Raw genomic sequence first — 13050 nt, 5'->3', positions numbered from 1 at the left:
TATTATATATGTGCATTTTTTTTTTTTTTTTTTTCCCCGAATTGTATACATATACCTATAATCAATTATGATGAAAAAAAAAAACTTATCAAGTCCTTAAAATATAGTTAATATAAAAAGGACTTAATTATGGAACATATGAAATTTTCATAATATATAAATATATTTTTTATATATTCAAATATTTTATAGATACAACATGATATCATATATATATATATATATATATTATATATATTGTGAAATTTATATAATTAACCACGTCTTAATACATTTTTCCTTTTTTTTTTCAAAACCCTAAAACAAGATATATATATACATATATATATATATATCACCAAAATATAAAAAAACTGGTACTTATGTTTTCCTTATATAATATTCCATTACATTTTTAATAGTAAATAAAAAATTTTGTTTACTAATATATCATTAAATAAAAAAAAAAGAATAAATAAATAATAATAAAGCATATAAAGGTTCCTTTATTTTTATTTATATTTTTATATGATCTCATCTCATCTAATTTCATTCCTTTTTTTTTTTTTTTTTTTTTCTTATATTTATAAATATAACAGGAAAAGAAAAGTTTTCAATTATACAATTATAATTTATTATAAAAAGAAAAAAAATTGAACATATATAAATGAAGTATATAAATGAAGTATATAAATGAAATATATAAATGAAGTATATAAATGAAATATATAAATGAAATATATAAATGAAATATATAAAGGAAATATCCAAGTGAACATACAAGTAAATATATTTATTTATATATTTTAATTAATATTTACAAATAAATAAAATGTTCATATATTAATTATATAAATAACTTATATAGTGTGAATACGTGGAAATTGACCCTTTTTTTCTTATTTTCTTCTTTACTTTTTTTTTTTTAATGTTTTATGTAAAACAAGAGCATGCATGAAAAATATTACACATGTATTTTATATTTATATAAATTTCTTTAAAAAAATGAAGAAACAAAAATAAAGAAAAGCTTCAAAAAAAAAATAATTAAATAAATAAATAAATAAATAAAAATATATATATTATATATATAATATATATATATATATAACGAAATAATCATAAGTAAAATTTAAATAATATGATGTAGTCACGGATAATTATATCCACATAGTATATAATGACCATAAATAAATAAATATATATTATATATATATATATATAAATATATTATATATATATATTATATATTGCTTATTTATTTTAATATAAAATTACGAATGAAGTGTAAGAATAGCTGAAATATCAAGTTCTATGATTAATTAAAAGATGTTATATTTTTTTAATTAAATATAATTAAGGAAAAATTTTTTCCTTATTTTCTTTTTCAAAAAGTATTAAAAATTTCGCTATATATATATATATATATCATTTTAAAATCATATTTGAAGGAAAAAAAAGTAACGTCATTTATGGAATATATTCAGTAAAGTATTATTTATACCATTATATTTTTTATCATTTTTTTTTTTTTATATTATAATATATATATATATATATATATATATATATATATATTTTTTTTCTTGTTCTGTTTTAAGGGTTTGAAATTAAATAAATCTTTGTTTTTTATTGTATATATTTATTTGTTACTTTATATATATATATATGAATATACCCTTCTGTTTTATTATTTTGTATAAGTTTCTTATTACACGTTGTATATATATACCTTTATTTGTATATTTTTTTTTTTTTTTCTACGTAACATATAAATATATATAACAGTGTACACTTTTTTTGAGTGTTGTATATATATATATATATATATATATATATATATATATATATATATAATTTATAGTATATTAATTAATACATTATATGTAATACATTATTTTTTTTACAATTAAGGAAATAATTAATATTATATATTGTCCACATATTTTACATATATATGTATATATAATAATAATTTGTACATTTGTTTATTTTTCTCTTTCCATTTGTATGATTATTTTTATGTACATGCGCGTTTTTTTTTTTTTTTTTTTTTTTTTTTTTTTTTTTTGAAAGTCCCATTTTAAATGAAGTTTTCCAATGATCCTAATTTTCAAATCGATGAGGATTCTTTACATATGAACAATATACATCAGAATAAAATCGAAGAAGATGTAATACCAGATTCAAAAGCTGTTAGTGATTACAATGTAAATAACCAGGAAGTTCAAAGAAAAAGTTTATCATTAAAAGAAGATGAAAAAATGAGGATAAATAGTGTAGGGGTATATAAAGTGAAGAGAGAAGAATATAAAAATAATATGAATGCAAGAAATGTGCAGGAAAAGAATATAAATCAAATGTATAAGCACCATAAAAATGTTCCTACAAAAGTATATGATGAAAATATAGAATATCAAAGGAAGAATTATGAAGAAAATTTATATGGGAACACAAAATATGATAGGATTAAAGAATTAGAAAATTATATAAATATTAACAATGCGACTAGTGTATGTTCTTTACGAATAAAATTATGGGAAGCTCTTTTATTATATGTAAACAATTTGAATGTAGAATTTATTTATTTTATTATATCATGTTTAAAAGAAATAGAAGTATATTGGGGACAGGAAGCTACCGAAAATTTACATGAGATAATTAATTTAATAAATGATAAAAAATATAAAGAAGTTTCTAATAAGATAAGAGAAACATTATCAAGTTTATCTGTAACTACTGGAAAGATAACGGATGAAAATCCTTTTTTTTATACACTAATTGTATCTTCAAAAAGAAATGAAAATCGAAGTAGTAGTACTAATAATTATTCAGATTTAACATGTGAATTAAATAAGATATTACAATATGAGCATAATAGATTATCTAATCAAATTAATAATAAGACTTTGGAATATAAAATAATTGAAGTTAGTAATGCGAAAGAAGCTTTATTGGCTTGTTTAATAAATCCACAAATATTATCTGTTGTTATAGTAGATAATTTAAATATTGATGAGGAGAGTGTCGAAGAAAAGGACATCTATAATTATTATAATGATGAAAATAATTCTGTAAGAAATCACAGTGTAGCAAATTCGTATGTGTATAATTCTAGTATTGTAAATAATCTCCATATGCCCATAAATAAGTCCAGTATGAATAATATAGCGGTTAATGCATTAGCACTTAATAATAAGGATATATATATGAAAGGTATGATGGGTACTAGTAGGCACCATAATAATAATAATAATAATAAAAATAATAATAATAAGAATAATAATAATAAAAATAATAATAATAACAATAATAATAACAATAATAATAATAATAATAATAATAGTGGTGTAATTGATTTTAGGAAAAATAAATCATATAATTATAGTAATAATTATTTAAATAATAATACGAATTTAAACAAATATAATGATAGCAATAAAAAATATATGATAAATAATATGAATTATATGAATAATTTAAATAAGATGTATAATATGAATAATATGTATAATATGTATAATATGTGTAATATAAATTACAATAATGATAATATTTGTCATCATCAATTTAAAGAGTACAAATTTAATATTGCAGATTTTGTTCTGGGATATGTACAGCTAGTTTCTGCTCCCCTAGAGAAAATGAAAAAAGGGTTTAATAGTCTAGTTATCCTTATAAAGAGTATAGCGTATATTCGTAGTTCCGTTGATATATTTTGTGTGTGTACATCCATAACATTGGATAGCTTACAATCCGTAAATAATATGATAATACGTATTTTCACTACACATGATGACCATAGTGATTTACATGAATCTATATTAGACGGAGTAAAGAAAAAGATTAAGACTCCATTTTTTAATGCTTTAAAAGCATATGCCGAAAGGCCTATTGGTGTGTTTCATGCATTAGCTATTAGTAAAGGTAATAGTGTAAGGAGAAGTAGGTGGATACAATCTTTATTAGATTTTTATGGAGTTAATTTATTTAAAGCTGAATCCAGTGCAACTTGTGGTGGTTTGGATTCATTATTAGATCCTCATGGTTCATTAAAAGATGCTCAAATAATGGCTGCACGTGCATATAGTAGTAAGTACTGTTTTTTTGTAACAAATGGAACATCTAGTTCTAATAAGATAGTAATGCAGGCTTTAGTTAAACCTGGTGATATTATTTTAGTGGATCGAGCTTGTCATAAATCTCATCATTATGGGTTCGTATTAAGTCAAGCTTTTCCATGTTATTTAGATCCTTACCCTGTGTCTAAGTATGGTATATATGGTGCAGTACCTATATATGTCATTAAAAAAACGTTATTAGAATATAGGAAGAGTAATAAATTACATTTAGTTCGTTTAATAATTTTAACAAATTGTACATTTGATGGTATCGTATATAATGTAAAAAGAGTTATGGAAGAATGTCTATCCATTAAGCCAGATTTAATATTTTTGTTTGATGAAGCTTGGTTTGCTTATGCATGCTTCCATCCAATACTTAAATTTAGAACAGCTATGACAGTTGCAGAAAAAATGAGAAGTACCGAGCAAAAAAGAATTTATGAAAAAATACATAAAAAGTTGTTAAAAAAATTTAGTAATGTGAAAAGTTTAAATGATGTACCAGAGGAAGAATTATTAAAAACCAGGTTATACCCAAATCCTAATGAATATAAGGTTAGGGTATATGCAACCCAGTCTATTCATAAATCTTTAACATCTTTAAGACAAGGAAGTGTAATATTGATAAGTGATGATAATTTTGAATCACATGCATATACTCCTTTTAAAGAAGCATATTATACACATATGTCTACCTCTCCGAATTATCAAATTCTGGCTACCTTAGATGCAGGTAGAGCACAGATGGAATTAGAGGGATATGGATTGGTAGAGAAGCAAACTGAAGCAGCATTTCTCATAAGAAAAGAATTGAGTGAAGATCCTATCATTTCCAAATATTTTAGGATATTAAATGCGGATGATTTGATACCCGACAGGTTACGGCAATGTACTGTATCATACATGAAAAGAAAACATGTAAATAATAATAATAATAATAAGAAGAAGAAGAATGATGATGATAATAATAATGATGGTGATGATAATAATAATGATGATGATAATAATAATGATGGTGATGATAATAATAATGATGATAATAATGATGGTGATGATAATAATAATGATTATGATAATAATAATGATGGTGATGATAATAATAATGATGATGATAATAATAATGATGATGATGATAATAATAATGATGATGATAATAATCATAATAGTAATAATAATAATAATGTAGGAAACCAAAAAAAATATAATAATTCCTTAAATTGTAGATGTAGTGGCGATGAAAATTCCACAGGTTCCTATATTTTTAATAATAATATAAAAGAGATAGAAGATAATACAGAAAGCGAACATAAGATTCCCATCGAATATGTTGATGGTAAATTATTTAACGTTATTAAATATCCTCATGAATATATGAGTGAAGATAATAGTCCAAATAATATCCCTACAAATTTACAGAAGAGCAATATGAAATTGATAAATTATAATAATATTGAGGTGGGTAGGATCTTGGAAAGCTCGAATTGTTTTAAATACAGTCATAATGTGAATATGTCTAATGTGTTAATAAATAATTCATCGTATAAAAATAATAGTGATAATAAGAAGGATGGGTTTGAGAAAAGATATGTGTGTAATGAATATAATGAGAGAGTTAAAGAGAATTGCCCCAATGATGATACAAATTATGATGCGACATATAAAGGATATGTTAATGAAGATGTCAATGTAAATATGAATGGGCATGTCAATGTAAATATGAATGGACATGTCAATGTAAATATGAATGGACATGTCAATGTAAATATGAGTGATCTTATGAATGGGGATAATAAAAGTGATTGGTGTGATACGAACGATTGTGATGATAATAAGAATATATATTGTGATAAGGCAAATAATATTTATTATTATGGTAATAATTATAAAAGTAAGGAGGAAAAGAGGAAGAAAGCGAATTATGGTTCTGTAAATTCGATATGTTGTGATAGTACATATTGTATGGATACGAGCGATGATAATTTTAGTTCTAATGAATATTCCTCTTATATAGATAATAACCATCATAATAATAATAATAATAATAATAATAATAATAATATTAATAATAATAATAATATTAATAATAATAATAGTAATAGTAATAATAATTCATGTTCAGGTGATATGAAAAACTTCCTTGAATATTTTGAAAGATCCTGGTTAAGCGAAGATGAATTTGTTTTAGACCCCACAAGAATTACATTATTTACTGGTTATTCTGGTATAGATGGAGATACATTCAAAGTAAAATGGTTAATGGATAAATATGGAATTCAGATAAATAAAACATCTATTAATAGTGTTTTATTTCAAACTAATATTGGTACTACAGGTTCTTCTTGTTTATTTTTGAAGAGTTGTTTATCCTTAATATCACAAGAATTAGATCAGAAGAAAAGTTTGTTTAATGAAAGAGATTTAAATCAGTTTAATGAAAGTGTATATAATTTAGTTTATAATTATATTGATTTATCTGTATTTAGTGCTTTCCATCCTTTATTTAAAAAAAGGTATGAAGATAAGAATATATTTAATAATGAAGGTGATTTAAGAAAAGCTTTTTATTTAGCATATGAAGAAAATTATGTGGAATATATTTTATTAAATGATTTAAAAGATAGGATAAGACATAAAGAAATGATAGTAGCAGCTAGTTTTATTATACCATATCCTCCTGGATTTCCTGTATTAGTACCTGGACAAATAATAAGTGAAGAAATTGTAAATTATTTATCTGGTTTAAGTGTTAAAGAAATTCATGGGTATGATGAAAATATTGGATTTAGATGTTTTTATAATTTTATATTAGATTATTATGAAACGATTAATATAAATGATCCATATAGTATGTACCAACCCATGGATAAAACGTTATATGAACAACTAAAAGAAAAATATTTACATAGTAAAAAGGATTTACATGATCACAGATTAAGTAATTTGTATATGTATGATAAAGAAACTAAGAAAATGAAAAAGGTTTATATACATAATAATAATGGATCTTATTCTGTTGACCCTTATGGATCTATAAGTGATTTAAATGAAGAAGAAGGAGTAATTATTAATGCACAACTTGTTAATAATAAAAAGGATATATTTTTTCGTAATAAAAGAGAAAATAAAATACACAATAATAATAATAATAATAAAAAGAAGACACATGTTAACAACAAATCAGATGTTATGATAATTATTCCATCGGGCGATCATTTAAATCCACATATTACACATAAAATGAATGATAATAATAGGAAAATTATAAATACTAAAAATTATAACAATATTATTAATTATACATCAAATATTTTAAATAATAAACAAGACCATGCTTTTTATAATAGCGGAAGTCCTAGAACATCTGTATGTTCCAATCCTAAGAATATGAACACAAATGACATGTTTAATAATTTAATGCATACAAATGATGAAAGGGGAAATAATAAATCAATGTTAAAACATGACAAAAACAACCATTCTTTATATTTAACCAATGGTTTAAATACAAAGTCTCATAAAAAAATGTACATTGAATCGTATAACCCAAAAGGCGATAGAGAATTAGATTTTCAAAACAAAAGTACTATGTGTAATAATATGGACGATGTTGCATATCATGGAAAGCATTATCATAGTGTTAAAAAGGATGTAATAAATAATGATACGAGCTTAAAAGAAAACACATATAACAAGAATATAATGTCATGCAAAACAAATAATAATACTGGAACTAATAGTAAGAATGAAAGAAAGAAGAAAAAAAGTTTGGGAATTCATATGTCACTCGCACCAAATATTAATCATTTGAAAGGACATGATACAAGTAGATATTCCGATTCGACATCTATTTGTGAGGATAATATAAATGATGAGAACGTCGATGATACAGGTCATAAAAAAATTGATCCTATTGATGGGCATAATATTCGGAATAAAAAATCTGATATTAAGGAAATACATTATAATAATAATAATGATATATATGGTAACGCTTGTGATGTTATTCCATGTAAAGAAAATATGTATATAAATGAAAAGGATTCATATTCTGATGTTGTGCTTATTAAAAGAAATAATAAAATAAATAAAAGTGATGGAAATTATCATAATAATAATAGTAACAATAATAGTAATAATAATAGTAATAATAATAGTAATAATAGTAGTAATAATAATAGTATGCATTCAAATGTCGTACCTATATTAAATAAAGGAAACATTTTGTTAAATAATACAAATGTAAAAAATGATTATTGCGTCATTCAAAAGGATAATAAAATAATGTCGCGAAATAATATGAATACTAAATATGCTTCCTCAATTGAATATAAGAATAAGAAGGAAGGTGGTGCCTATTACTCTGATTCTAGCAAAAATATTCACGATAATTTATTTTTAAAAAGAAAAGAAAATGAAAATGTTCAGTATATAACAAAGAAGGACGTTATGAAAAGAGAACCTTTGATAGGATATAATAAAGAGGAAATCAAAAAAATAAACGAATTTTTAAAAATAAATAGGAGGATAGCTGATGAACCCATTGGGGACACACAAATAAAACTTGATGAAGAAATTTTAGAAAGAAAGGAAGAAGATATCTATGATAATAATAAAAATGATATGTTTAATGCAAATATTAAAAATAATATTGAGGATGTAGCAGACAATTCTGCACAAATGAATATTGATAAAAAGGATATAATAGTACTAGCTAGTAATAACAATTATTGTGATATAAATAATAATAGTTGTAATTATGTGAAAAAATGTGAAACAAATAAATGTGATATTTATATTACAAAGGATAACTTGGAAGAAATACAAAAAACAAATATGAATATAAAAAAAGATGTTGAGCATGATATAGCAGAGTATAATTTTGATAGTGTTATAAATCAAAGTGTAAATAATAATATAAATATTTTATTAGATAAATATAATTGTAATAATATAAAAAAATTAAATAACTCTAATATATATGAAAATAATAATTTATTAAGTAATGATAATAATTATAGTGTAAATCACAAAGTATATAATTCTATAGAAAATATTAACACTTTAAATTGTGATAATATAAAGACAGATAATAATAATAATAATAATAATAATAATATGTCTTATAAAGAATATAAAGTAAGAGGTTTAATTATATGCGAAAATGATATAAATAAAAATACAGGTAGACAATTAAATACATTAAATAATAATAGCTACATTAATAATCTTATAACTAATGTAGATGATGATACATTTGTACATCGAGAAGGGAACTTTTTTCTTCAATGCGAATTTGCAAATTCAGATATTAATTGTAATATGTATGAAATGGAAACTTCATTAAATAATATGTGTACTAACCCGGGGGAAGTTATAATAAAAAATAATATGGAATATAATGATTGTGAAACCAAACACAAGTGATTTTATAAATAAACAGCTAGGAATAATATATATATATATATATATATATATATATATATATATATATATATGTATATATGTATATTTATTTTTTATGTAAATTAATTTTTATTTTGTTTTATTTTATTGTATATTTATTTTTTATGTAAATTAATTTTTATTTTGTTTTATTTTATTGTATATTTATTTTTAGTAATCATATTATACATTTCATACAAATGAACTAGTTAAATTTTATATTTTATTTTTAATTCAAAAAATAAAAAAAAAGTAACACATATATATAAATATATATATATATATATATATATGTATATATTATCTTTACATAAAAATTGGTTTAAAAAAAAAAAAAAATTGTGTACACATAATTATATCATATGTAACATGTGAACTCGTCTTTCCAACGAATATATGTCAACATTTTATTCTTTCGTAATTGCTTTAAGACGTGGGAAAAAATAAATGACAAAATGTAATTTTATATTCTTTATCTTCTTCGGTAACTTAGGTACACATTAAAATAATGAGATATCTAAAAATAAATAAATAAATAAATAAATAAATATATATATATATATATATATATATATGTATTATGTATGTGCCATTTTTTTATAATAGGTTCATTATTTATTCATTCAAATGATAAATCTTTTTTTTTTTTCTTATTTTATTTTACCTTATTAAATATATTTAGGAATATTCTGGGTACCATGGGATGCGATAAATATTGTCTAATCATTTCTATTAAAATAAAAGAATAAAGCAATATAATTACACATATTATACACATTACACATATTATTATATATATATATATATATATATATATATGTTGTATATTTATATATTACCTCCATTTTTTGAATAACAAGCGTGGAAATAAGAATCAGAGGAAGCGTATCTAACAAAAAAAAAAAAAAAAAAAAAAAATTATAACTATACAAAAATACACATTTTTCCTTTCTTATTTTTGATCTGTTCATACTTCAATTTAAAGAAATGTGTATATATGATTAAATTTAATAAGCTAGCTCTTCTGAAAAATAAACATATGATAATAAAAAGTAAATTGTAAATTTCTATATTTGCTCTCATCATGTAAACATTTAATATCTGTAAAAAAAAGGAAATAAAATAATAATAAATATATATATATATATATATATATATGTATGCCTTTTAAAATAGTAAGAAGAAAAATAAAAAAGTGTACGTTAAATTGTTACCATTTTGTCCATGTAGGAAACTAATTTATTAATATAATAATTCCTAAAAAAAAAAAAAAATGTACATATATATATATATATATATATATATATATATATGTGTAATAATATTTTACACAGTTTTTCTTTTTTCTCTTTTAAAATGCTCACTTTTGGATAAATGGCACAAGACTAGATTTTAATTGTTTATAAATTAGATAAATATTAATCAAGAGTGTTAAAAATATAGGAAGGAATATCAGAACGGCATCTTTAATAAAAAATAGGATCATAGAATATGATAAATAATGACCTAAAAATTGGAAAAGAAAAATAAATTAAAACATGTAAAGTGAATTCTTTTTATATATATATGATATGCTTCATATACATGTTAGTAGAATAATCATATATTATATACAACAAATTTTTATGCACAATAAAAAAATAAATTCCACAATAGGTTATATATATATATATATATATGTATGTGTGTATATTATTTATTTCTTAATTTCCTGTTATGTATACCTTTTTCACATGAAAAAAAATTGACTAAGGAAAAGTTATTTTTCTGTGTTTTATAATCTAATAATAATAATCCCAAATAAGCAAACAAATAAGACAACGACATAAACGTTCCCAATTTCTACAAAATAAAAATAAATATATATATGTATATTATTATGAACAATTCAGGTTTTTTTTTTTTTTTTTTTTTTTTTTTTTTTTCCTCATTTTGGCTAGCTGTTCATATATTTAGCATACAATAAAATTGTAGCTATATAACATATACATATATATAAATATATATATATATATTTTTTTTTTTTTATTACTTTATATAAATTTATATTTAGTGATAATAATAGGAAATAGAATAAACTGGCACATAAAACAAATGTGGAATAGAAAAATATTATAACTGGTAACTTTCCTTTATAACTATAAATATTATTATTATATGAATAAAAGTTAGAGTTCGGAGATTCTTGTTTTTGATCTTTTACACTACTAAAGTTTGTATTTATATCAAGATCTTTATCGATATTTTTTTGGAAGTATTTCTTTTTATATTTCTCAATATTATTTATTGAAGGAGAAGGATACAAATTACTTAGGTACAATTTCCAGTTCTTGTCATTAACCCAATCATGTTCTAAAAGAAAAAAAAATCAAATAAATAAATAAATAAGTACATATGTATATATAAATATATATATATTATAAAATTACATATGTATTTCCAAAAAAATCTTTCATATATATATATTACTCAAAAACTTTTCTTCTGCTGCTGTTAAATTACTCATATTTCCCAATAAAAATAATATATAAATAAATAAAATAAAATTTAGAAATCAATAAAAATGGTATATTTATATTGGAACTAAAAATGTTGTGTAATTTAATACATATATATATATATATATATATATATATATAATAAGGGATAAAATCAAATATATTAAAGTATGAACGAATTTTAGTTATACATATTTCCTCTTTTAATCTTTACAAATAAATTCTGTATTATTCACATGTTTATTAAATTATGTATAAATTATAATACATATTATATTACTCTATCATATTATATATTGAAAATATTTTCTTCCTGTAATAATTTTTTTATTTTATAAATATTTATATTATATATTTCTATTTTATTTTAAAGTGTTTATTTATTTATTATTATTTTTTTTTTATTTATGGAAAATAGCTTAAAAAAAAAAAAATAATGAAGAATGAATAATTAGTGATCTATACATTAATAATAAAATAATATATAAAAAAATATACTATTATAATATATATATATATATATATATAGTAAATAATAGCCGTATGGTATCAATAAAAAACAGTACATATATAATATATTTATATATTATATATATATTTTTTATATATTTATTATAATAAATTCAGAATTTCTAAAATGACTACTCATTCATGACATATAAATATATATATATATATAATATATTTATACATAATATATTTATTTATTTATTTTGTTCTTAATTCTTACCAAATTAAAAAAAAAAAAATGTAATATTTTAAAAAATCGTAAACTTGGAATGTATATTACAAAATATATATATTTTTTTAATATTTTTATTATATATAGATATTTGTTCTATAATTGTTTTTGTAATTAATATAAAAGTATATATATATATATATATATAATTTTTTTTTTTTTTTTTTTTTTTTTTTTTTTTTTTTTTTTTTTTTTGTAAATTTTATATTTTTTTTTTTTAATTAAAATATTTTTGTTTAAATTATTTTTTTTGAAAAAATAAAAT

The 13050-nt window shown here is 20.4% G+C and overlaps 2 protein-coding genes across 2 annotated transcripts; one reads left to right on the top strand and one right to left on the bottom strand.

The window, feature by feature from the left end:
• Positions 1 to 2066: 2066 nt before the first annotated feature.
• PRSY57_0403300 (lysine decarboxylase, putative) lies at positions 2067 to 9527 on the top strand (the record flags this gene model as incomplete). The annotated part of the gene is made up of 1 exon (XM_012905897.2): positions 2067 to 9527. The coding sequence occupies one exon, from the start codon at positions 2067 to 2069 to the stop codon at positions 9525 to 9527; it is 7461 nt and encodes a 2486-aa protein (XP_012761351.2).
• A 490-nt stretch (positions 9528 to 10017) lies between these two features.
• On the bottom strand, positions 10018 to 12051 carry PRSY57_0403200 (putative membrane protein; the record flags this gene model as incomplete). The annotated part of the gene is made up of 9 exons (XM_012905896.2): positions 10018 to 10062; positions 10210 to 10274; positions 10385 to 10434; positions 10519 to 10646; positions 10760 to 10802; positions 10910 to 11051; positions 11270 to 11387; positions 11578 to 11897; positions 12015 to 12051. 9 exons carry the CDS (start codon positions 12049 to 12051, stop codon positions 10018 to 10020), a joined length of 948 nt encoding a protein of 315 aa, XP_012761350.1.
• Positions 12052 to 13050: the final 999 nt, after the last annotated feature.

Source organism: Plasmodium reichenowi, chromosome 4, assembly GCF_001601855.1.
Source record: "Plasmodium reichenowi strain SY57 chromosome 4, whole genome shotgun sequence".
In the NCBI taxonomy this organism is placed as follows: Eukaryota; Apicomplexa; class Aconoidasida; order Haemosporida; family Plasmodiidae; genus Plasmodium; species Plasmodium reichenowi.
The sequence above is the reverse complement of the archived record's forward strand: the minus strand, read 5'-3'. Positions and strand labels throughout refer to the sequence as shown.